The 26175-nt window shown below is 49.1% G+C and overlaps 2 protein-coding genes across 18 annotated transcripts in view; both read left to right on the top strand.

Moving 5' to 3' along the window:
• The window catches only part of ALLC (allantoicase), a 29431-nt gene extending 22367 nt beyond the window's left edge, over nucleotides 1-7064 (top strand). The window contains exons 8-12 of the mRNA XM_072771223.1: nucleotides 1993-2148; nucleotides 2538-2611; nucleotides 3797-3905; nucleotides 5829-5953; nucleotides 6712-7064. Of these exons, the coding sequence (XP_072627324.1) occupies nucleotides 1993-2148; nucleotides 2538-2611; nucleotides 3797-3905; nucleotides 5829-5953; nucleotides 6712-6918 (671 nt within the window). The 3' untranslated portion in view covers nucleotides 6919-7064. The remainder of the gene's footprint in view (nucleotides 1-1992; nucleotides 2149-2537; nucleotides 2612-3796; nucleotides 3906-5828; nucleotides 5954-6711) is intronic.
• Nucleotides 7065-8168: 1104 nt separating this feature from the next.
• Nucleotides 8169-26175, top strand: part of DCDC2C (doublecortin domain containing 2C) — a 93961-nt gene continuing 75954 nt past the window's right edge. For 12 of the 17 annotated variants that reach the window (XR_012004918.1, XR_012004917.1, XR_012004916.1 and 9 more), the window contains exons 1-2: nucleotides 8169-8469; nucleotides 16170-16221. Coding sequence is in view for 6 of the 17 variants with exons in the window: in XM_072771221.1 (XP_072627322.1) it covers nucleotides 8183-8469; nucleotides 16170-16221 (339 nt within the window). In the remaining 11 variants the exon portion in view is untranslated. Of the gene's footprint in view, nucleotides 8470-8648; nucleotides 8824-16169; nucleotides 16222-23230; nucleotides 23369-26175 lie in introns of those variants that run through there. The other 5 variants (XR_012004921.1, XR_012004923.1, XR_012004924.1 and 2 more) reach the window with 5 other exon arrangements.

The following is a 26175-nucleotide window of genomic DNA, read 5'->3' as shown; positions in this document are numbered from 1 at the left end:
AAGAGGTCTTTTGTGACTCGCTTGTTCCACTTAGCATGTTTTCAGGGCTCATCCGTGTTGTAGCATTGTTAGGGGTCCATAATTCCTTTTCATGGCAGAATGGGTATTCCATCGCATGGAGGAACCACATTGTTCATACAGTTGGTCCGTTGGTGGACATCACGGTTGTTTCCACTGTTGGCTGCCTATGGATAGTGCTGCGATAAATATTCCTGCACGAGTGTTTCATTTGGGGATGTATGTAGGACTGGGATTGTTGGGTCCTGTGATAACTGTATGTTTAATTGTTGGAGGAATGATCAGATTGTTTTCTAAAATGGCTACACCGTATTACATTCTCAGCTGCAGTTTGGATGGTTCCAATTTCTCCACATTCTTGCCAACACTTACTATTATCTAACTTTTTGACGGTAGCCTTCCTAGAGGATGTGAAGTGGTATCTCATTGTGGTTTTAATTTGTATTTCTTTAATGACTAATGGTGGGGAGCACATTTTCAGTTCCTTACTTGGCCATTTGTATATGTTTACATATATAACATGCATATATAAACGTGTTTTTTTGGAAAAGTGTTTTTTGCCCATCCTTAAGTTGTTTTTTTAATTGAATTTTAAGAGTTCTTTATATATCCTAGATACAAATCCTTTATCAGATGTATGATTTGCAAATATTTTCTCCTGTCCAGTTATAAAGGGGATGGAAGCAGTAGGACAACCTGATGGGACACATAGGGTGGCAAAGTTTACTTTTTCAGAGCATGGAGGGGTATATTTAATACCCTTGATAGTTTTGATTAAAAGGGAGGCTGGATATTAACTCTGCAAATAAGAATCTTTTTTTTTTAAATTTCAAATCAACTTTACACTCAACAGACAAGTGTCTGTTATACCATCTAAGTGGATCACGAAGTCCAGTGAACCAGAGCAGTGGTTCTCCTAGGTTAGCTCCTGCTAAATTACTCCCTCTATTATGTTTTTTTAGGGTTTTATACTAGCTCAGTTTGATTTTATTTATTGTAAATGTCAAGACTGGTCTACTAAAAAAATGTTCTGAAATTTTTTTAAGTTGCTCAGTTTCATCAAATTTTTCATGTAAAAATATATAGGGCTTGGTTTCAGTAGAATATTCCAATTAATGAAAAAAGCTTGCTCCTGTCTTCCAGGAAGTACTATTTAAACAAATAAAAATATTCACCTTATTAGAATCAGATAATGTGAGCTGATGTTGGCGGCAACTCTCTGCTCTGCAGACCTAATCTTGGCTGCTGTGGTTCTCGGAAGTGATCTGGTTTTGTGAATATTATCTTTTCTGTTCTCAGTCATATTGCTAAGTAATGTGTTGTCATAAAAATAAAAACATGAGGCTCTTGCATGAGCCTGTGTGGGACTTAGCAATGGTAATCTGTGGCATCAAACATTGTATCTATGGTGAATTTTCCAATTGCTTTTTGACCTTCTTGGAGTTATTAATCCTGTAAAAAATATGAACAATATGAGCACTGACTATGTACCAGGACTGGTTCTAAGAGATGATAGAGATGAGAACCAGATAGATCATTATCCTGGCTGTCAAAAATTTTATATCCTGGTTCTGGGCCTCTGATATCAGTAGGGGCTTAAACAAATAAAATTACAGGATAATTTCATACTGTGATTTGAGCTCTGAAATAAATATGCGGGAGGTAGGGATTGTACACCCCAACCTGAGAGAATTGGGCAGGGCTGGGCAGAGCTGGAAAGATGTAACCAGCTGAGAGGAAAAGCCTTTTTGGGACCAATACACCGATGGTGAGACCTAACAACAAGGAGGCTCTTTTGGAGAGCTGGGGAAGTTGTTCCAGTACAAAGGAATGGCAGGTGCAAAGGCCCTGGGGGCAGGAGGGTTGGTGTATTTGAGAAACAGAGCGGGCAGTTTGTGGAGGGCTTTGTTGGTCATGAACCACAAAGAGCCATCTTTCCAAGTAAGGAATAACTCCGGCCTCTTTCCTCCTCAGATGGTGGAATCGCACGTCTTAGAGTGTACGGTATGGGGCAGAAAGACTGGACTGCAACCGACCCCAAAGAACCATTTGACCTAGTAGCCATCGCTCACGGGGGCACCTGTGTAGGATACAGCAATGCACACTTCGGGCATCCAAACAATATGATCGGTAAGATGATGCTCTGGGAGCTGGTGTTTATTTGGGGCGTCTGGGCACCAGCATTAAGCACCCTCATATGGAATGAATGATTTAAGAGGAAGGTGCCGTCTCAAATCCCAGGAGTGGGTGAGATCAACGGTCCATACACAGGATTTGATGCCTTTATGATGTGAAGTGAATCAATGTGATTTTCCTTCCTAATTTTGGCTTGAAGGGAAAAGGAAAACTTACTAAATCTCTGGCTGTATGTTAACAAAGCCCTAAGTTGAATGAAAATGACTTACGTAGCAATGCTCAGGCGCGTGGGGTCTGGAATGTAAAATTATGCCAGTGCATTCATGCTCACATTTAAGATAAAATCCTGTGACATTCCCGTTAAACCGTGTCATGCCTGGCAGGAGTCGGCAAGGCCAGGTCAATGGCAGACGGCTGGGAGACGGCGAGAAGGCTGGACAGGCCGCCGGTATTAGAGGTAAGAAGTTCAAAACAGCCACGATGTAAAGTTCCCTATATCTCGATTTATTTATTTTTTGTTTTTTAAAAAGATTTTATTTTATTTATTCATGAGAGACACAGAGATAGAGGCAGAGACACAGGAGAAGGAGAAGCAGGCTCCATGCTGGGAATCCAATGCAGGACTTGATCCCAGGACCCCGGGGTCACTCTCTGAGCCCAAGGCAAGGGCTCAATCGCTGAGCCACCCGGGCTGCCCTATATCTCATTTTAAATTGACAGCAAGGAAATGCTTATTTCAGAACCTCTCAGGCAATGTTCTGGAAGTAGTCTGTGTTTCCTGGATCCTCTGCTGCTTCACTGTATGGTCACGGCAGGACCCAGGAGGCCCCGTGCTGGCCACAACGGCCACTCCAACCCATTTTGCAATGTCCCTGTTTCTTTCATAAAGAAACGGGGATCTACAATTTAATGATAGAAAACCCATGGATAAATTCACTGGTTGAGCTGGAGGAAAAAAAAAACCCAAAACACTGGTTGAATCATTTTTGGTATCTGTGTGTCCCTGGATGAGACCACCATTGTGGCTATGGCAGGTTGGGGACTCTAGAGCTGGCTCAGCCGTCCAGTTTGGCCAGCGTCTACTGTGAGAGGTGAAAGTCAAAACGAAGCAAAACAAAACACCTTTCAGCGTGTGAATCCCACTGAGAACTTAACTGGTGAACACCCGTTTCCTGGGTTAGTTTTCATGTCAGCCAACACTTCTACTGTAAAGGAACATTTGGAGGCAGACCATATACTGGTATAGATTTGACCAAGAACTTAACTACTTCAAAAGGTCAAAACAAATTGATTAGAGGACCTGGGGCTGGGTTAGACCCAGACCCCCTCCTATGGGTCCCATCATGCACAAATTTATAATCGACCTAGAAAATCATATAAAAAATAGATGAAAACTTACCAAGTACCCTAAACTCATGAGTCCGTATGAGGCATTTAAGGACTAATAGGCCAAGGGGCCATTAACACAAAAAGTAATTTACGTATTGGCATGGGAAACACTCTTTTATAGTAAGAAGTAAATATCACAAGTATGTGTCAACATTTTTCACTGGCTGGTTTTCAGAATTCGTTTTTCGAAAGGCACCATGCTGGCTTATCTTTTTTTTTTTTTTTTTTTTTCCTTTTTCCTTTTGGATTCCAGAATGATGAGAATGGTGTTCTCCTGGTTCCGGGTTCTGAATGGGCCGTTTTCCGATTGGCACACCCTGGAGTAATAACTCAAATTGAAATTGATACAACATATTTTAAAGGTAAATGCAAAGTTGTCCAGAAATGCATCTAATGGAGTGCTGGTTATGGAGATGACACGATCCTGTGGGAGCAGAGCTCAGGGTGGTGGACTCGGGACGTGGCTTCAACACTCAGATGATGTGTGGTTTTGAGCAATTTCCATGAACTGTTGGTACCTTACTTTTTCTTTATAAAATGTCAGAATTGGATGATCCTTCCCTCCCCCAAAGTTGGATGAGATTCTGTGATGCTGTAGGACTCTTTACTACGGGGACCCTGGGTCTCACTGGGAAGAGTGTGAAATAGTGATTAGGACACGGGAAGAACTGGATGGGGCATCATCTTACTGGGGCAGGTGGTTGGGGGCGACCATGTCCACTCCAGACTGGACTTTTAAGGCAGGAAGCTACACATTTTCAAAACCATGCTCTTCCATTAGTAAAAAAATATTGGCACTAAGCACCCCTGATATTCAATACCTACTTTCTTATGAAAAGTATACACATGTCATCATATTGACAAAATTCAAGAGCAGTTATGAAACCTGTTGGGTGAGATTTACATACCTACTGGATTGGGTGTCTCATGGTTGTTTAGTTGTCAGTAAACAGTGGCAATTTATTTTCATATTTCGGATGTCTCGATGTTTAAATGTCTCGCGAATCACTGTGACTTCGCTTAAGCGCTAACTACCAAACCAAGGCACAATATGTATTTAAAGGGAAGCTCTTCTTCAGTGGTCATGGATTTAATGATTTCAGGATGTATGGGTCATTGGGACCTCTTTTTTGGAAGACTATTTTAGATCTGATTATCGGGTTACTGTTTTCACTTTTCAACACAGCTGATGAAGAGCTCCTCCTGGGTCAGGGGCCGATGTCAGCTCCATTCTGTTCTTGCGGTTCGTGGATGCTTGTGTTTCTGGTGGCATCTTTCATCCACAGGGCTCTGCATGGGTAGTTCAACATCACTGGTTAGTTTTGTGAGCGAGAGGTTAATTAGACCCAGGTCACAGTCAGTACATCCGTGTAACTAGGGGGCTGGCCTGCACCGTCTTGAGTTTGCTGCTGTTGGCTCTCTGGGCTCTGTCCATCACAACGTGAGGCCAGGCCTGGAATGGGGGGCGTGCTGTACCCAGCTGAAATCTCAAGTGCACAAGCCTTGATATGCACGTATGTGGGTAGATATTAAAGAAATAGAGACACAAATAGTGGCTTTAATGTTCTTCTCCTGCATCTTTTGGGTTTCCACGTGCACCCAGGAGCGAGCCCTCTCACCTGAGAGGTCAGATACAGATTTTGTTTCAATCCTTCCTCTGCTGATCTTCAAGTCTTAGGGGACCCCTAAGGCGGTTCTCCCCACAAAGAGTGTGGTCCTGCAACCCCACTGGGCACAACCCTGATGACATTCCAGAGAGAAGAGAGACTCAGGACCCTGTGTCTCACCCAGGGAGCACTTAGCACACCCCGGAACACAGCACTTCGGGTTGGCGCCACGCTCTGACCAGTTAACTCAGCTCGGTCTTCCTTTCCGCTTTGCATGACCGAGTCTGATGCTGTAAGGAAAGTGTCTTCCAGCCTCATAATAGCTTCAGGCGAGCCACGTGGCTGTACCCAAGTATTTAGCTGTGCAATCTAGGGTGCTTAATGAAGATACCTTCAACTTTCCAAGTAAACTCAGATCCAAACTCGGATGCACCAGCCCGTTCACGTATGTCAGGCCGATTTTGATTCCTCTGAAAAACACACACCTAGATTTCATCCGGCAATCCAACCCCGTCATGACTGGGTACATTCCTTCTCTCACGTGTGTCACACGTTGGGTGTTGTTCAGAGACAGTTTGTTCTCTGCTGGGTCTTTGATTTGATGAAAAAGTCCAATAGCCTGAGCCAAACCGCTGAGTACCAACAGCAGGGAGAGTCACTGTGCGTTTGCTCCGACAGGCAATTCTCCCGACAGCTGTAAGCTGGACGGTTGCATCCTGACGACCCAGGAGGAAGAGGACATGATCAAGCAGAAATGGGAGCTTCCCGGCCAGAAGTGGAAACCGCTGCTTCCAGTCACGAAGGTATGGCGCCCATGGGGGCTGTGCAGGCTCGTCCCAGCCCGGCCCCTTCCCTTGGATTCGCTTGCCAAACCCTCTGCTCCGTTCAACAGTAAAGGGAAGGAGCTTCCAAACATATTTGTGGGTTCATGTAATAAAAGAGAGGCTCTCGTTTTTCATACCTTTGCATTTCTAACAGCCAAGTTTTCTTTTAAACCATCATGTGCAAAGAATATATATATTCTTTATATTTCCTATATATTTCCATATATACTCTGTATTTCCATACACACACACACACACAGAAAATGTTTCTTTAGTATATTGACTTTTTAGAAGGGGTGACTAGCATATTTAAGGCTATAATGGTGTGTCCTCCTGTGGGATGGATTCTGAGATGTTCTGGAAGTGTCCTCTTCGATCCCGTGGGAGGTAGTCACTTTCGGGTCACAGCAGGGGGTCAGGACCTCCGGGAGGCACCAACATGCTTGCTTCTTACTTTCTTTTCCTTGTCGGTGTGTCTGCTTCACTAACCATTAAGAACCACAGACACCATGGGCCCGCGAGCTCAGGTCCCTATTGCCAGGCCATGTGATCCCTGCTAGCCTAGCTTTCCTGGGGGCCAAGCGGCCTGTTGTCAGTGAGTAACTTCCCTGGTTTTGGGCCCTGAGCCTGCCCAGAGGGATGGCCCAGGTGAGCCGGCCAGGTGAGCCGGCCAGGTGAGCCAGGCCGCGTGGGCCTCGAGCTGCGTTACCCCCAGGCCGTTTCCCTGCCTCTTCCAGCTGTCCGCCGACGAGAGTCACCTGTTCCACAGCCTGACCCTGGAGCTCCAGGACGTTATCACTCACGCGAGGCTCACCATCACCCCCGACGGGGGTGTCAGCCGCCTGCGGCTCAAGGGCTTCCCCAGCTCCATCTGCCTCTTGCGGCCCCGGGAGAGGCCCACCATGAGATTCTCGGTGAAAGTGGGCTTCCGGGCGAACCTCTGACTCCGCGGGGCCCAGCGCTTGGGGGATGACTCAGCCCTGCGCCCCTCCGGAAGCGTTTTTAACACCAAAAACCGAAGAGGGTTCCAGCAATCAATGTTTTTAAGATGGATGTAATCCCTGGGGATTTAATAAAGGGGTCGCTGTGACACGTTGGTGCAGGGAGGTGTGGGTGCTTCGGCATGGGCTGCGCGGGGAGGCAGCGGGTGGGAAAGATCCCTTTCAGAAACACAAGATGCCGGTATTTACAGTATATTCCGTGCGCCCGTAGGTGGCCTTGGCAGCCGGTGTCCTCAGGCCCATTGCCTTTGCAAGTTCGAGCTCATCCAAGCCCCTGGAACAGCAGGTCTGGAATGCCTGGTCTGGGCTCAAGAGGACGGGTGTCCTCTCCCAGGACAGGGAATGACCCCCAAGGACACCCACCCCCTGGAATTGGTGTTCCCCAAATGAAGGTGCCTTCCGAGGTAGACGTTTGAGAAACCTGGTGCCAGCTGACCAGGAACCCACCTTCCCACATGTGGGGCCCACACAGGTCTTCCTGGACACGATTCTGATTCACAAGAGGGGCCTGGGATGCCGTTGAGGGGGTGTGGGAGGGGCTCAGCTGTTTGGGACATGCCTTCTGCCTAGGCCAGGACCCGGGATCGAGTCCCACCTTGGGCTCCTGCATGGAGCCTGCTTCTCCCTCGGCCTGTGTCTCTGCCTCTCTCTCTCTCTGTCTCTCATGAAAAAATAAAATCTTTAAAAAAAACCAAAAAGCAAGAGGGTCCCAATGCCCCCGCCCCACCCCAGCCTCTCCCCACAGGGCGCTGGTGCGGTAAGGTGGTGAGTGGGGGGGGGATCCTCTGCTCCTACCAGGCTGCAGGGACGGAAATCAGGAGGGTGGCGCCTCCCTCTCCCTGAGCTCTGCCCCCCCCCCACCTGTTAGGCTCCTGATGCCCCCTCCCCCTTCCCTGCCCGGCTCTCCTTCCCCCTCCCCCTCCCCTGCCCTGGCTCTACCTCCCCCTGCCCCGGCCCCACTCTCCACCTCTCCCTCCCCTCCCTAGGCTCTCAGACGTCCTTACTCCCCCCACCCCCCACCGCTGCAGGCCGGGGCGGTCACAATGGCAGGCGGGCGTCAGCGCGGCGGGGGGTGGGGTGGGGTGGGGTGGGGTGGGGTGGGGTGGGGGGCGGGGAGCCGGGGCCGCACCGCAGAGGCGCCCACGCCTGGCTGCCCGGGGCTGGAGCGCGGGCGGGGGCGGGGGCGGGTGGCCCGGGCGGCGGGGCCATGGGGTGGCGCGGGCCGCCGGGGCTGGTGGACAGCGCGCCCGCCAAGGCCATCGTGGTGTACCGCAACGGGGACGCCTTCTTCGCGGGCCGGAGGTGCGTGCTGTCGCGGCGCCGCGCGGCCACTTTCGAGGCGCTGCTGGACCAGCTGACGGAGCAGGTGGAGGTGCCGTTCGGGGTGCGGCGCCTGTTCACGCCCACGCGCGGGCACCGGGTGCTGGAGCTGCAGGCGCTGCAGGCGGGCGGCAAGTACGTGGCGGCAGGCCGCGAGCCCTTCAAGAAGCTCGAGTGAGTGCGGCCCTCCCCCGGCCCTCCCCCGGGGCCCACCTGCCGCCCCGCCCCGCCCCGCCCCGCCCTCGCCCTCGCCCTCGCCCTCGGTGCGCGCTGACCCCGCGAGGGCGCGAGCGTGGGGGCGCACCTGTCGCCCTGCTCTCGGTGCGCATTGACCCGGTGACCGTAGGGCGCACCTGTCACCCTCCCTGAGCCTGACCCGCAGAGTGTGGGTGGCGCACCTGTCACTCTCCGTGCAGTGACCTGGCTAGAGCGCAGTAGCGTGAGGCACACCGGTCGCCTTCTGCACCTGGTGACTCCCCAGCGGACAGCACTCCTGTGCACACAGCCCGCTCCTCCTGGTGGGCAGCGGTGAGGGCTGGGGTCCACCTGCCAGCAGCACCTGTGTTAGCATCAGAAAGGGCCTGGGGAAGAGGAGTGGGTGGGCAGTGGCCATGAGGTCAGGCCTCTCTGGAAAGGCGACTTTGGCTGGAAGATGGGGTGGGGGGGAGAAAGGGAGTTAGCCATGCGCAGAGCTGGGGAAGCAGGCTGGAAGGCGGGACTCCCACCTGGGTCACCCCCAAGTGGCTGCCCCAGGCTGCTGTGCTGCCTTCCTGGCCCGGCCTGGCCACAGGAACGCCGTGTGATCGTGGGCCTCCAGCCGCGTCCCCTGCTAGGCTGGGCCGTAAAACTGTGTAAACACCACTCTGGAGCAAGAGAAGGCATGACCTGATTTGAAAACCTGCCACCTCCGTCCCCATCCTTTTCCCACAGGTGACCACCACTATTTTGGCCATTGAATCATCCTTTCATGATAATCAATCCTCAAAGGACAGATTTTTCAATGTTTCACGTTTGTGTACTTTATGTAAATGCGATCAAATCGTATACAGTTTTCTGCTGGTTGCTTTTTCACCCGATAGTAGGCTGTGAGGTTCATCCGTGTCACTAGTGTGTAGCTGTAGGTCATTCACTTTTACTGCCATGTGTTCTTTGATTGACTAAAGTACCAGTTCACTTGTCCAATCTGTTGATGGTTGATTTGGGTTGTTCTAAATTTTATGCTGAAATAAATAAGGACAGTGTTGCAGACATTCTTTTGCGTGGCTGCTGGTGCACGTGGGTAAGACTCTCTCCAGGGGGGTGCATTCGTGATCTACCGCGGCATAACCAACCACCCCAAGCGTTTTGGCTCAAAACAGCTTTATTATCACAGTTTCTGTGATCAGGAATTCAAGACCAGCTTAGCTGAGTGGCTCTGGCTCAGAGAGTCCCCTGAGGTTGTAATCAGCATGCTGGCTACCGTCATCTGAAGGCCTGACTGGGGTGGGTGCTTCCAGGTTCGCTCCCAGGGCTGAGGCCGGAAGCTTCATTCTTGCTGTGGGAGCCCCTCCGTAGGTGACTTAGCAGCTGGCTCTCCCTAGCACCGGGGATCTGCGATGGAGCCCGGATGATGCTACAGTGTGTGTGTTGTTGCTGCTGTTTCTCTGTCATGCCGTCTTCTCTGTCTGCCTAGTTATCTCTGTGTGCTGGGCAGTACTTTCAAAACTTATTTGGGGAAATAATTTGAGGCCTAGGGTGATATGTCTTTGGCCAAAGTTGATTTTTTGTGTATTTGGGCCAGATAGCTGTCATCAACGGTTCTTGATCACCTTAATACACCTTTAGAATGTAAGATCACTTGGGCCATCCTGAAGACTTGAAGACAAGATGGCCCCCCCTCGGGTCCCAGTTCACAGAGAAAGGTAGTTCACAAGGAGCCCCAGCGCTCGTGTGCCCTGAGCAAGTGCTTCTGGCTGCTGGCCACAGAGCCTGTCAGGGACACGGTTCAACCTCTCAGCCATCTGTCCACAGTTGAAGAGAAAGCTCTGGGGTGAAGTGACGCCAGGTATTAGGCTTACATGTTTGGAATTCCTTTATTTCCTGGATCTTGGCCCAGTAATTCCTCATTATCCTTGTGAGATGTCTTATGTTTCAAGTAAATGTTTTCATTTTGTTCAACTTTATTAGTTTTTAGTGGACAGGTGGATCAGAGTTACTTAGTCCATTGTTCCCAGGGGTGGAAGCCTTCTCTCCCTCCTTCTTCATATACATTTTTATAGATGTCTGATTCTGTGGATGACAGTGTCCTTCAGTCCACAGAAGGTATTTTTTTTCTTTTCTTTATCTTTTTTAAAGATATTTGAGAGAGAGACAGAGAGAGCGAGCTAGGGGAGTGGCAGAGGGAGAGAGAGAATCCCAAGTAGACTGCCTGCTGAGCGTGGAGCCCAACGTGGGGTTTGATCTCACCACTCTGAGGTCATGACCTGGGCCAAAACCAAGAGTTGGACGCTTAATGGACTGAGCCATCTAAGTGCCCCAGAAGGTACTTTTCTATTGACTTCTAACTTCAAGATTGCAGATAAGAAATCAGTTCTCATAATTTACTTATTTGAAAGTAATATTTTATCTTTTCTGACTGTTTAAAAAATATATTTTTTGATCTCTGTACTGTGGTTTAAGCGGTATGTCCAAGTGCAGATTGATCGAACCCTCTGGAGTCCGGTGTGGTGACTCATCAGCCACTGCGTCTTCAGAGGATGCCTCGTCTTCTCTCTGTGTTTCCTGCTTCAGAGTCAATGTGGATCGGCTTTTCTCACTGATGCTAAGCTCCAGGCATCTTCCTCTCTGTCTTGAATTTCTCTCTTTTATCTTTGTACTGTTCATTAGGTACTTTGTGCACATCAGTCTTTTGGCTAATTTTTCTGCTGTGTGTGAGGAAGACATAGACATGGCCAACATGCATATGAGAAAATGCTCTGCATCACTTGCCATCAGGGAAATACAAATCAAAACTACAATGAGATACCACCTCACACCAGTGAGAATGGGGAAAATTAACAAGGCAGGAAACAACAAATGTTGGAGAGGATGCGGAGAAAAGGGAACCCTCTTACACTGTTGGTGGGAATGTGAACTGGTGCAGCCACTCTGGAAAACTGTGTGGAGGTTCCTCAAACAGTTAAAAATATACCTGCCCTACGACCCAGCAATTGCACTGTTGGGGATTTACCCCAAAGATACAAATGCAATGAAACGCCGGGACACCTGCACCCCGATGTTTATAGCAGCAATGGCCATGATAGCCAAACTGTGGAAGGAGCCTTGGTGTCCAACGAAAGATGAATGGATAAAGAAGATGTGGTTTATGTATACAATGGAATATTACTCAGCCATTAGAAATGACAAATACCCACCATTTGCTTCAACGTGGATGGAACTGGAGGGTATTATGCTGAGTGAAGTAAGTCAGTCGGAGAAGGACAAACATTATATGTTCTCATTCATTTGGGGAATATAAATAATAGTGAAAGGGAATATAAGGGAAGGGAGAAGAAATGTGTGGGAAATATCAGAAAGGGAGACAGAACGTAAAGACTGCTAACTCTGGGAAACGAACTAGGGGTTGTAGAAGGGGAGGAGGGCGGGGGGTGGGAGTGAATGGGTGACGGGCACTGGGTGTTATTCTGTATGTTAGTAAATTGAACACCAATAAAAAATAAATTAAAAAAAATTTTTTCTGCTGTGTGTAAGATGTCATCAAACCAGTTCACTGAGTTTTAAATTTACTTACTTTTTCATTTCAAAAAATTCTACCTCGTTCTTTTTCAAATCACGTACATGACTCTTTCGAGTTTCTCAGTCTTGCATGCACTTCCAGGCTTGCCTTTTATTGAAATGTTGTCCTCCTGTGGCTGTGTTGGAACCCGGTTTCTGTTATTTTTGTTGTTTTCTCTCAGTTGAGATAGTGATCTCCTTGTTAGTCTACTTTCTGCCTGTATGTGACTCCTTTTATATGGATTTTACATGAGGAAATTTCGTCCAGGACTGAGGCAAAGGTGAGGTTCTTTGGAGAGGGCATCTGTGCTCATCTGCGTGCTGCCAATACTGCCAGCCCCAGAGCACTCTGATTCAGTTAGTAACGTGAGATTTTCGGGACCACCAGATAGTGTAATTTTGTGAGCAAGCTGGCTTGTGATCTGAATTCTTAATGGCATCTGCAAAGATGCAAATTTAACATCCTGTTGATTTTGAAGGAAAATCTTAATCCACAGCCATCCGAGTTGCTGAGAGGTATTGGACTAATGCCATGACATTTTAGAGTCAAGTTCATTACAATGATAATCTTGTGTGTGGGAACTGCCTGCAAGAACGTATCCATAGAGATGTCTGATTTTGTGATGATTTTTTTCAGGTTGGTTATATGAATTTCCTCTGGAAATTCATGTTGAAACCTAATCTTCAGTGTGGGTGTTAGGAGGTGGGGCCTTTGGGAGGTGAATGGGTCATGACAGTGATCCGGCCATGAATGGGATTAGTGTCCTTGTAAAAGGGACCCCAGAGAGCTTGCTGCCCTTGCTGCCAGGTGAGGACACAGCAAGAAGGCAGCCATCCCTGAACCAGGAAGAGGGCCCTCGCCGGAACCGAACCACTCTGGCACCCTGATGTCTGCTGTTGAAGCCACTCAGTCTGGTGTCTTTGCTACTGTAGCCCAAGCGGACTTAGATACTGCGTATGCTGAATTTTGATTTTCTACCAGAATCCAGTATTCGGGTAGGAGAACATGTTGCTACAAAAATTGATTTTAAAATCCTTTTCAATGCATGTATAATGAAAAGTAATTAATCCCCCCACACACACATTTCCTTGTAAAATCAGTGTATGTTTTATGTGTGAGCTGATGAGGAAGGAAGCTTGAGAAGCACGGGCCAACATGCCCGCAACATGCTCAATACATTTTCCTCTTTCCTCTGTCCTGCGGGTCGAGGCATTTTCTAATAGGCTCTATCAGATCCCTGATTTGGTAGGGAAACTCATAGTTTATTTGAAATGCTTTGGAAAAAAAAAAAAAGAAAAGCTTTGGACACGTGGCCGAAATATTGAGACTTTGAGGCATTTCTCTTCCCAAATCTCTTAACGGTTGTCATTAGTGTTTTCCGTGAGGGAGGCAGTGTGGTCCAGTTGGCCAACGGGGGGTGGGGAGGGCAGGTGGGGTTCTCCTGTGGCTTCGATTCCCTGCCATTATCCATATACCTTCAGTGCTGTACGTAGGTGGATGCTGTTTGCACGTGAAGTTCATCACGGAGACACATTTAAATTTCATTTTCTTCACTACTTTTTAGATCAATGAACTATGAAATCAGAATCCAGATTTTGGTGAATAAAGCTCTGACAAATATTTTGGCTTGATCTCTGCTGGTATCAGTAAGCTGGCACTTGTTGGAATGTGTATTCTGTAATTACTGAGCCACTGAGCAGTTAAAATTAATTTTCTCCAGCAAATAATCTTCTAATTGTGCCACCAGCCAATGAACTTTGCGGTGAAACCTGATGATGTATTAGCCATCCTGGGGCTCTGAGCATAAGAATGGCTGCAAAACGGTACATTGAAAATCTGTATAGAATCCAGTCATTATTCAAACGGTTCCTACATATTCTGGAATGAATTAATTTGAGGTGAAGAACATAAGTTTTCCTTCTATAAAACAAATATCATAGGATAGTAATTGCATTAAAAAAAAGTCTAGTAAAACCTAGAATTCATGGTTTCTTTTGTGGAGAAAGCCATATTCACAAAAACAATGTAAATAGGGCATTGTGTGTGTGTGCACGTGTGTGTGTGTGTGTTCACGCACGTGTTTGGAGGAGACACCATAGTATTTGGATTATACCAGAAATTTCCTGTTTGCCACATGAGTTTGCTGTTGAGATTTGAAATGAAAGAGCCTTAAATCACACTGTCATAGTTCGCCCGCACCCAAACATTACTCCTGTCTCCCTGCCTCCCGCTTATACCCTGAGGATAGTTGGTGTCAGGAAAAGAGTATCAAAAATGTGGACTCAGGGACAGAGACCTGGTCTGAATTGAACCCTAGTTGTTCCTATCTCAGCATTTAGCCAATTAAATGACTTTGCTGAGGGCCCATGTCCTCATCGATAAAATGGGGTTAGTTCATAGCCAATGTGGTGCTGCTAAAATTTAGTGAATGCCTGGCTTGATCCTAATAGGCGGCTTCTTCCTTTCCTTTTTCTCTGGAAGCAGCAAGGAGGGATATTGCACATTAACGTCCAGTCTCTGCTCAAAGGCCTGCTCCCCTCTCTCCAGCCCCAAGGAAACCCACGCCCCACCAAGCCCTTCTCCGAGCACCAGCCTGATGATTCCAGTTCACTGCACCTCTGAGGAATTATCTGTTCTTTCTTTCTGTGGTATTTGTGTGTTCTTTGGAATCCAGCTTCGAAATAATAGACAGCATTTGTGCTTTTGTAGGATTTTTTATGCCTTAGTTTTTCTGCATTTATTTTTACTTTTCAAAAAAAGATTGATTTATTTTAGAGACAGAGGGAGAGGGAGAGAGTGAGCATGAGTGGGAGGGGTAGAGGGGAGGGAGTCCCAAGCAGGCTCTACGAAGAGCATGGAGCCCCATGTGGGGCTTGATCCCATGACCCTGAGATCACCACTCAAGCCAAAACCAATTGTTGGACACCCACCGACTGCCCCACCCAGGCGCCCCAGGCACTTATTTTTACTTTTTGTTTCCACTTAATGATAGAATAAGTTGTCTCATTTGGGGATTAGTGTTCATAGTCAAACATGGAATTTTGAGGGTGAAAACTGGAAGCAGAGCTCAGAGGAGGCTGCAAGGAGTGGTGGTAAGCCAGAGATCTGGGGCGGCCACGTGTAGCTTGGGTCCCATGGGTTTCAAAGCTGTGAGTTGGCTGGGACGTTTTATAACAAGGGTGTTCATGTAATAGCACGACATTTTAGTTTTATTGAAAAAAAAAATAGAGGATTTGATTGTTCAAAAGGATGGTGTTTTTAGTTGTCTGCATTTCCATGTGAAAACAGTGTCCTGGAGCAATGAGCTCTGCTCAGCTCAGATGGGAAGTGGGCTTGCACTCACCATAGTCCCCAGCATTCCCTAATGCTGCCCTGTGTAAGCATCGTCATTACCTGCCTGGCCTCTGTAGGCATTTGGCTCGTGACTCCTGACTCGACTGAACACTTAATTCCCTTTTCTTTCTAGCTGCCAACTCTTGGTCCATACCTGTCTGAATATTGCTAAAACTGTTGACAACAACACCAATCTCAGATATGTAATTTTTTTTAAATCAGAAAGAGACTTTAAAAGATATAATTAAAATTAAGGTGTTTATTATCATGAAAAAATATGTGTCCTATTTTTGAGGCATATGGAGAGCTCTCTGGAAGTTCTCACATAGGTGTTATGCTGGTGACTCTTCTTGGTGTTCACTTTTGGCAGAATGGGGACAACGATATAATTCTGTGTGATGGGGGGTGGTGGTGGTGCAGGTGATGAGCTGCACAGGAGGGATGCTGGGTGAGCTCACTTCTGGGCCCTTTGGTGACCTGGTAAATAAGGAGGTTGAATGAGATGATTGATACAGTTCCTTTTGGATTATTAAGGATATGGGAAGGAAAGAGTGTCACTCAGGAGGCAGTTTCCCGTGGGTGGTGTCAATGGCAGCTGCTGTGTGACATGGTCCTGTGGTGACCTTGCTGTTGGGTGTCAACATCCCACATGCTCCTCTTGACTCTAGTTTTAAGTTGCTGTGGAGTCGCGTATGGGAATGCCAAAAAGGAGTCCTCTCTTGAAGAGGCTCCCATCTTCCACTTCGATACTTACCTTCTAATTAGGTTTTTCTTTCTTCTTTTGCAGTTATATTCATATAGTGCCCAGAAAACCTACAAAGATGAGAAAGTTGAAGGAAGTAAGTATTCACTGCTAATTATTAAAGATGGGATAAATGGGGTGACCTGGGAAAATATCGAGTGTCAGTATTGAATCATGTCAGTTGTACAAAATCAGCATTTTGTAGGCGATGCCCATAGGGGCATGCTGCTCTCAAAGCCCGAATTCATTGTAAAAGCTTGTCATACTCATCAAAGCACTTCGTAACATGATGGAAGTCAGTAAAAATACTCTAAGACCGTGGTTAGGAAGACCGTCATCTTTGAGACACACTTGTGCAATTATTTATTGAAAGTCTTCACTTTTGTTTTGGGGGGATTTGGAAAGACAGGCATCAGGAAAGGCTATTTTAAGGTCCATCACTTAAAGTTGAAGTTAATTATCATGCTAAATTTAAAGATTTGCCCCAGTTCTCGACATTGTTGTGCTTGACAGACTTTTGAAAGGTCTACAGGGTGGAGCTTTCCATCACTCTGTTCACATCACCTGATTCTTAGCAAAAAAAAAAAAAATCCATTTAATAAGTATAAAAGAGATCCACTTTTTAAAATAAACAACAGAAATTGCTAGGTTTTAAGCAAGATATCCTGTTGATATTTAGAATGTAATATGGTTTTTATTTATTTTTTAAACATAGACTTGTCATTTTGTTGGGTATTCAGAGGTGAGATTTCAAGAGTATTTACTTCTCTCAGTGGTAGTTTTGGTATTTTGAATTTTCTGCTCCGTGAACTGGTGTGACGGCTGAATGGTGAGACATGTATCATGTACCAGGAAGACATCCATGCTGGTCCCCTCCCTCTGCAGTTTAAAGAAGCAGGGCTTCTGTGTGCCCTGGGATCTGTGCCCGAGGTCCAGTAAAGGGCAGCCTAGGAGCTCCAGCACAGGTCTCAAGCATGAGCCCTCAGAAGCATTGAGCTGTTCCCTTAGGGTCTGCATTGCAAGGCACGTGATGAATCAAGTCATATTTGTCATGTACCCACCCTAAACTGTGACTTGCCAGGGCAGTGGGCAACTTTCCAACAAGAAACACTCCTAGCAGTGACAGAAGTTCAGGGCCACCTGAATAAAGAGGGTGGGAGGTGGTGTGTGATTCTCCTCCTCCTCCTCCCCTTCTTCTTCTTTTTCTTCTTCTTCTTCTTCTTCTTCTTCTTCTTCTTCTTCTTCTTCTTCTTCTTCTTCTTCTTCTTCTTCTAGATTTTATCTATTGATTTGAGAGAGTGAGAGTCAGAGAGAGCACAAGTGGTGGGAGAAGTCACTGAAAGCAGATTGTGTTGTTGTTGTTGGATATGTAAATTCTGTCTTGGTGGGAGTGTAGTATTTTCAGGGACGTGTATCTGTGGTGTAGCCAACCTTGAATGAGCTTTGACTGAAGGAAGATTTGGTCCAAGAAATCTGTTCCCATGAGTGGACCCTAAAGATAGCCTGAAATTAAGATCTGGGTCCTTCTGTCCCATACGAAGATGGAGGGCTAGAGTCATAGGGCTGAGGTTTGTAGGTCATACCGGTGGGCGTCTCTCTCTTGCTATCTCTACTGCTCACCTAAACTACTTACCTTACCCCCTTTTGGTCATCTCTGATTACTTTTTTAAAACAATATTTTTAAAATTTATTAGAAAGAGAGAGAGAGAAGAGAGAAGAGAGAGAGAGAGAGATTGTGACCAAGATAGCATAAGCAGGGAGGAGAGGGAGAAGCAGACTCCCCACTGAGCAGGGAGCCTGACGTGGGGCTTGATCCCAGGACCTGAGCTGAAGGCATACACTTAACTGACTGAGCCACCTGGGTGCCCCAATATCTGATTACTTACCATTACTTAATACACCATGTCTTTGTGTTTCTTGGGGGACATACCCATAATTCTGGGGATAATATAATAATGAGCTAAAAGACTAGTCTTTTATTGATTGGACACCTGCCACATTGGACACCTGCTAAGGAAGTCAGCTGCAGCGGCTCCAATCACAGTAGACGCTGTCCTTCCCATGCCCTCCAGCCCAGCCCTGGAAGAGCAGGGAGGAGGAGAAGGCTGAAGGCGGACAAGATAAAACACGGTGCCCACTGTGGCTGGGTCAGGCCTGTGCGTGGGATGTAGGATTCAGATTTAAATTAGAAATGGCAGGCCTTCTTCTGTGTCTGCTGGGATGATCATGTGGCTTTTCATTTTTTGTTTGTTAATATTATGAATACATTGATTGATTTTCAGATATTAAGCCAACCTTGCATTCCTGAGACAGACCCCACCTGTGAAATATTGCCCTTTTTATGCATTGTTGGGTTTTATTTGCTAAACTTTTGTTTGTAATTTTTATGTCTATGTTCATGGAGGGATGCTGGTCTGTAGCTTTTTATTCTTGTAATGTCTCTCTCTAGTTTTGGTATCATTTCTTCCTTAAATGTTTGATAGAAGTTATCAGTGGAGTCAACTGGGCCTGGAGTTGTCTTTGTGGGAAGGTTTTTGACTACAAATCCAGCTGCCGCACTGGATACAGGGCTCCTAGGGTTGTCTGTTTCTTCTTGAGTGAACTTTGTTAGTTTGTCTCTTTTGACTTGTCCATTTCATTTTGGTTGTTGAATTTATTAGCATGAAGTCATTTCCCTTTTATTTTTTAAAAGATTTATTTATCTATTTGAGAGAGAAAGATGGAGAGTGGGCATGTGGGAGCAGGAGGAGGGGCAGAGAGAGAGAGAGAGGGAGAAGCAGACTCCTTGCTGAATGTGGAGCTGCATGCGGGGCTCCATCCCATGACCCTGAGATCATGACCTGAGCCGAAACCAAGAGTTGGAGCTTTACTGACTGAGCCCCCAGGTGCCCCATGAAATTGTTTATAGTGTTCTTTTATCATGTTAACATCTGTGGGATCCCATGATGTGACCTCCCTCATGCCTACCATTCCTGGTCATTTGTGTCTTCTCTCCATTGTCCAGGTGCTACTGTCTATAGTTTTATCAATCTTAACAATCTTGAAGAACTAACGATTGGCTTTATTGGTTTTCTCAATTTCTTCGCTCTGCTTTCTATTTCATTGGTTCTGCTCTGAACTTTCTCCTGTGTTGTTGGGTAGGGAGCCATGCTTCTGTGTGGGGTGACTTGCACCCTCACTTCTTTTCTGAGCCCATCGCTCTCCTCTCATGCTCCCCCCAGGTGCCCTTCCCTCCCAGGGCTCAGGCCTTCATGGATGGTTACTATGTCTTTGTCACAGGAGGGAGTGACTTTCTTTCTCTGCCATGTGATGCATTTGCATTTTTGTCAGAGATACTGTGGAGACAGCGTCTTGGCCCAACAATGGAGATTTAAAAAAATTTTTTTTATTGGAGTTCAATTTGCCAACATATAGCATATTACCCAGTGCTCATCCCATCCCATATTACCCAGTGCTCAGCCCCACTCAGTGCCCGTCACCCAGTCACCCCCTCCCCCCGGTCACTTCCCTTTCCACTACCCCTTGTTCGTTTCCCAGAGTTAGGAGTCTCTCACGTGCTGTCTCCCTCACTGATATTTCCCACTCATTTTCTCTCTTTTCCCCTTTATTCCCTTTCACTATTTTGTATATTCCCCAAATGAATAAGACCGTATACTGTTTGTCCTTCTCTGATTGACTTCACTCAGCATCATTCCCTCCAGTTACGATGGAGATTTCTGTTGTGGTGTCAGGCGGAGGAGGGGAGTGACTGGCTTGGGTGTGACCTGGGCCCACCAAGCGGTGTTGACCTGCTTGCTTGCCTCCTCCTCCCCTGTCTGCCGATTGCTGGGTAGACCTGCTTTTCCCAGCCTCGCCATGGAAGCTGATGCGGGTAACTTCCTCCTCCATTGGCTGGCATTTGTCAGCAGCTTCATTATTTCTTCTAACCCACGCTGTGAACATGGGAGCAGACTTAACCACCTCTGACCCTGGGGATACTGGTGAAGTTTAAATGTGCTATCTTGTGCTCACTCTGCTTTCGTTCTTTTCTTCTCTGCTTCTGTTTGCATTTTTCCTAATCCTCCATCCTCTTAGTCTCCCTCTTCTTTCTTCCTTTTTGGTTATTTTATTCATATGCCATCATTTGAGACTGTATGGTGATGTAGACGGTTGACACCAGGCCCGTCGGAGTGGTTGGTCTCATGTGTTACTATTTTATTTTTTCCAAAAGGAGTCATTGAAGGATGTTCTCTAAATGTTGAGCTTACCCCATGGATGCTCGCTGGGTGATTGCTTGCTTTGCATACTGTGGCCCCTCTGTTTGAAGAAGAGGCCTGAGGTTGCCGAGGTGGGATGAGGAGAGCGGGCGAGAGAGATGCTGGTGTACGAGGAGCAGCTGGCAGTCAAAATAGTTTGGAGAAGATAAAGCATCTTACAATATGAAGAAATAAATCACCAAACCAATAGGATTTGAAATATAGGAGTAGTTAGGTGGGAAACACTGTTGCTCTTGGTAAGAGTAACACAAAATGAGGCAACCCACGGCCCGCTGCCTAGCAAGAGGCCCCAGGTGACTTAGGAGCTCAGTGGACAGTGGTTGCTGTTGTCGTTGTTCGGCTGCAGAGCAGGGGCTGTCGTCGGGGCAGGAGCTCTCGCGTCAGCTGCTCTGAACTACCTGGCTGATTCCAGGCGAGTGGCTGGTCTCCAGGCCTCCCCAGAGACCTGGGAATGCCGGCCTGGCCCATCCTCAGCCTTTCCGCTCCTCTAGCTCTGCGACTTCCACTCAAGGCTCATGATCATCCAGCGCAGCCGCTGTCGTGGAGGGCACGCAGGAACCCAGACAGGGACCTGCCCTCCTGTGCCATCATCATGGAGAAACCCCCAGGGAGGTCTGGGCAGCGTCCCTGCGGCCCTCTCCACATGCCGGGAGGGGGCGGCAATCCCAACTTTTAGAATCATGATAGAACTTTACAAGGTACATGGTATCAGATGAGTCAATTCTAAAACCCCAGTCATAGTTCTTCTGTTTTATTGAATGTAAAAAAAAAACTCGACATTTTCCAAAAAATGGGAAATAAAAATTCATCATCATCATGACCAAGAAGGCCAAGAATCTATTTCTCCAGCCATGTTTTATTTTTATTTTTGTTATATTTTTAGAAAAGATTTTATTTATTTAAGATTAGAGAGCGAGAGATGGAGAGAGAGTGTGAGCAGCGGGGAGGGGAGAGGGAGAAGCAGACTCCCCATTGAGCAGGGAGCCTGACACTCCATCCCAGGACCCCGGGGTCATGAGCTGAAGGCAGACGCTTCACCGACTGAGTCCCCCCGTGTCTTAGACACACCTGCCTGGTCTCCCCATCTAGTGCCCACATGGTAAAAGCCGGGGGAGGGCTGCAGAGGTGCCGAGGGCTTGCTCAGATTTGCCACATTTCTATAGGCAATGGTGCCAGGGTGGGGGAAGCGTGATTCCCCACCTGCTTGCCTTTCCCACCCCGCACCTCGCTGCTCCAGAATGGCTAACCTATGATGATTCTTGGACGTTTTTGGAAAGAGTTTAAGCTGATTTTTTGGGTTTTGTTTGTTTTGGACTCAGAGGATCTCAGAACGAGAACTGAAGTGCCTTTGGAGGTGGCCCAGGGTGACCTTTTCCTTAATGGGCAGAATGAGCAAAGGAGAGCCCACTGTACCTTCCGTGGGGTTTCTGTGACCTGTGGCCATTGTGTGTCCCTTTACAAGTATATCTGTTTGGGCCCTTAGGCTAAGCAAAGGGCCACTTGTTAAGTGGTGTAGGAGCCTCTCTGTTACTCCAGCTTGCACAGCACACGCTCCAGACCCTGATGAGCACCGTTCACTAATTATGAGACTCTCCCCCTGATGTGGGTACGTGACGGGGTCTTTTCTTGGTGCTAGACTCACTTGGGTCTTTTTTGTTTGGGGTCTTGCACCTCAAACAGGCTGTGAGGATGTTCACTGAGGGTAGTCGGAGCAGCTGGATGAGGTGCCAAGACTAGAGACTTGGGAGGCTAACAGCAATAACAGCCGCCACCACCACCCCACCGCCACAGCTGCTCCCAGCTGAGCTCCTAACGCATTCCTGGCGTTTTGCTGAGCGCCCCACAATTGCACCTTCTCATCTCCTGTCACACATCCTGAAAGCAGACCTTACACGACAGGCACCACTTTCGTCTGCATTCGCACGCGAGGACACAGGTGCACAACCCGTTCAAGGTTATCAAAATTGAAGGTGATGGAGCCAGTGCCCGAATCGCGGATGACTCAGACTCAGGACACAGCCTCCTAAGTGCCCCGCTGGCAGAGGTTCAAATCCCCAGTTTGCTAAAATCTACGATAAAATATTTTTTTGATGGCTTATTACGGCCAGGACGCTTTGCGACGGTGTGTTCTTGGTGAAGATTCTTAGCAGCTCGGGTTGTTTACACGCAGGTGTTTGGCCTGGTTATTTTGAGGGTGAGGTGTGGATGCAACTCCTGCTGCGGAGCAGGCCTAGTAAGCCAGAGCCGGAAATACACCTGCGGTAACCTGAAGGGTCTTCTGGCGTGGGTGTGGATTTGGTTTAATTACCTCGGACAGTTGGTTAAGGAGCCACAAAGCCCACTGAGCCCTTCAGCCTCTCAGGCAGATGGGTGACACGATTTCTGAAGCTGTCATCACCGCCAGACAGTTACAGAAAGCCACATGAGCTTTCTTAGGAGATTATATGCAGTTCAGAGGAAAAAAAAATCCAGAATCATGTATTTAATTGCTGGGGTTATTTAATTAGGCAGGTGATAGCAGGGTTAATGAATCATTAACACATAAAAAACCAATTAGCTCATTGTTTCCATAATTTGAGGCGATGAAGCAGAAAGCTGTTTCTTAGGGTAGTTGTACCTTAATAGAATTTTGCAGATAATAATTTCTGTTGTTTTGTTTTTAAACTAGGTCAGTAAATTCATGGTAGCTATTGATGCTCGAGGCTTTGATGGTGCTGCTATCAGCAGGCAGGTGGATATAATCTTCTAGATGGTGTGACATGGCTCTAGGTCTCCAATGACCTTGCGTTTTCTGGATTCTTCCTGGAGGAGCAGGGCTGTTTATCACTTGCCGTGACAGCGTCTATTCATTCACAGTCACGGCGTCCTTCTCCAACTCCTCCTGTGGGCCACTCGCTCTTCGGACTCTGGGGGTCCTTTGTCCCATGTGACAGTCGAGAGCTCTGCTTCTCAGGAGGCTTGCAGCCTATAAGGAGGAATCGATAATAGGTAAATAAATAAGCACGAACATTAAGACAGTATTAAATGCTGTGGTGGAAACGAATCTAGGGCGTGACTGGTCCGGGAGGGCCTCTCTGAGGAGCTGCTTCCAAAGTGACTTCCTCGTGCAGGGAAGAGGGAGGTGTGCAGACCCAGGAGAACGTTCCAGGCTCAAGGTCTTGATGTTCAAGAGCTGCAGGAGTGCGTGCGGGGCTGTGGTGTGGGGAGGCCGGGAGGGGAGGGGGTGTCGTGGGCGAGTAGCCATCGCCGCCACAGGGGCTGAGTCACAGGGTGACCACGGCGACTGCTGTGTCCAAAGGCGACTCTGCCCCGTGTGGGGAGGGGGTGAGGGTGGGATGCGAGGACAGCCGCCTGGCCAGCACGGTAGGGGCGGGGACGGCGAGCGCCGCGGGGGAGGGGGTATGGCTCTGAAGGGGGGGGGTTGCGGGCATGGGGGGAGGCGGAGACGTGCTAATGGTTTAGCTGCGGGCTGTAAGGAGCAAGGGACTCCCCAGTGTCTCCCAGGTTCTGGGGTAGAGATGGGGAAGTGGGGGGACGAGCAGCTGGCTGTGGGTCAGACCAGCATTCTCTCGGGGCCTCAGTGAGATGCAGATGCCCAGAGGCTGTGTCTCTCTGTCCCACCACCTCTCTGCGTCTCTCTCCATCCCGCCATCTCTCTCCGTCCCACCATCTCTCCGTGTCTCTCTCCACCCCGCCATCTCTGCATCTCTCTCCGTCCCACCACCTCTCTGTGTCTCTCTCCGTCCTGCCATCTCTCTGCATCTCTGTCTGATGTGTTGGGAGACTCGGGTTCACTGCATGGGGAGTTATCACTACGGGGCAGGTGTGGTGTCGCGCGTCTTCTGTTATCTCACAGGCCCCTGCAAGCTGTGTCGTCCCCCCTGCAGACAGGACTGGACTCAGCTCAGGGCTCCATCGGCCCCGCAGGCTCGCGCGGGCAGGGGCAGGGCGAGGCGGGCTGGATGTGAGGCCTGGGCTGCAGGGTCCACGTGCCCTCGTCCCACCTGCGGTTGCCCGTGGCCTGCTCTGCCCGTCCGGGCCTCTCAGGCAGCCCTCCCTCCTGACTCGGTGGTTCAAGCCGCAGCAGGTGCTGGACGGGCCTTCTCCTCGGTCACCTCGCCGTGACTCGTCCTTCTGACCCTTCTCCACTCTACCCGGCGGGCCCCCTGCCTCCTCGGGGCCTCAGAAGACCCAGAATGGCATTTTCTCCTCCTCTTTTTAAAAACCAGTGCCGGGGAGAGCAGGAGATGCCCAAACTTTGTCACCCCTGTTAATGGTCCATGCAGCTCCCTCGTCCCTCTCATGGTGAACCCGGAGGACACAGGTCGGTGTTATTCTTGGCAAAGGAGCTTTGTAGGTGACTCTGACGCACGTGGGGTAACTGGGAGAGCTGCGACAATGTCACAGGTCTGGGTGGTCTGTGTGGGTGTGAGCGGGGCAGCCTGGCAGGACTAGGGAGTGGGGGGAGACAGGGCGTCCAAGCAGGCAGGGTGGGGGGACTCAGGGCGGTCAGGCAGGACGGGGTGGGGGGAGACAGAGCATCCAGGCGGGTGGGGTGGGGGTGTACAGGGCGTCCAGGCAGGTGCGGGGGGACACAAGGCGGTCAGGCAGGCGGGGTTGGGGGAGACGATGTCCAGGCAAGCGGAGTGGGGGGATCCAGCTGTGGGCCCGGGCGGTCGGCCTCTGCCCTCCTGCCCTCCCTGCTGGAGCAGGGCCCCGAGCGCCGGTGCCCACCTCGGGCAGAGCCTCTCCCAGCTGCAGGCCTGGCAGGGAGAGGAGCTCAGGGAGGCAGCGCGCTCGGGGCAGAGATAAGGCTCAGGAGCAAGGGAATGAGGGAGGGGTTCGTGGTTGGACCCCAGTCCCAGCCCCAGGCCTGCAGCTAATGGTTCCGGTACAGAGTGACTCGTCCCCTGCTGTGAGCTGCATGGTGGGCCTGAGACTGGTGAGGGAGGGGCAGCAGCAGGTGTGCAGGTGCAGCAGTGCCGGGGGCGGGGCTCCAGGTAGGGCTCTTGGGGGCGGGGCTCCAGGTAGGCCTCTGGGGAGGTGAGGCTCCAGGTCAGGCCTTCCAGTGGCCTTGGTGTGAGGAAGGGTGGCTCGTGCATCTCAGCCAGGAGCTCACTGTGCAGCAGGGCCACCTTACAGGGACAGCAGCATGTGGCCTGGGCGACCCACTCATTAGAGGGTGTCATTAGAGGGTGTTTGGTGGAATGGGTTTAGCGCTGGCATGGAGTGGCTGTGCTGTGCGTGGTACATGGGCTCTGAGCTGGCAGGAGCCTGAGCAAAGGCCCTGTGCTGCCGAGGTCCTACGTGGAGCAGTGGAATGAGGTGGGTGCACTCGGGGAGAGGCAATGTGGGGGCCTCGTGTGCCCGGGGAGGCTTTTGGGCTATGGAGGGCTGGAGGGTGATGAGGCCCCAAGCTCTCCAGCTGGGTGGGCTGGATGACAGGGAAGGAACACAGCTGGGGCAACTTTCAGGGGTGCTGATGGAGAGGCCTCGAGAAGCTCCGGGGCTGCGCGGGGCCATGGGCTCAATCCCCCAGTGCGCCAAGGGCGCAATCCCCTCCTCTTGCTTTTCCGGACTCTTAAAGGAGAAGACCGTGAGGAAGAGAGGTTCTGCTTGTCCACGGCAGGGCTCCCATCCTTGTCGCCCCGGAGGGTCTAGGCCCTGGGGGGCATGAGGCTGAAGGTGAATGAGGCCCCAGGGGTGGCTCAGCCCCTTAGGTTGGAGTCGCAGGGAAGAGAAGCATCGGGGAGCCCGGGGAGGCCCTCTCACCACCTGGCAGGACATTTAGCTCG

This window comes from Canis lupus, chromosome 12 (genome assembly GCF_048164855.1).
Source record: "Canis lupus baileyi chromosome 12, mCanLup2.hap1, whole genome shotgun sequence".
Classification (NCBI taxonomy): Eukaryota; Metazoa; Chordata; class Mammalia; order Carnivora; family Canidae; genus Canis; species Canis lupus.
Note: the sequence above shows the minus strand (reverse complement) of the source record. Positions and strands in the feature narration are given on the sequence as shown.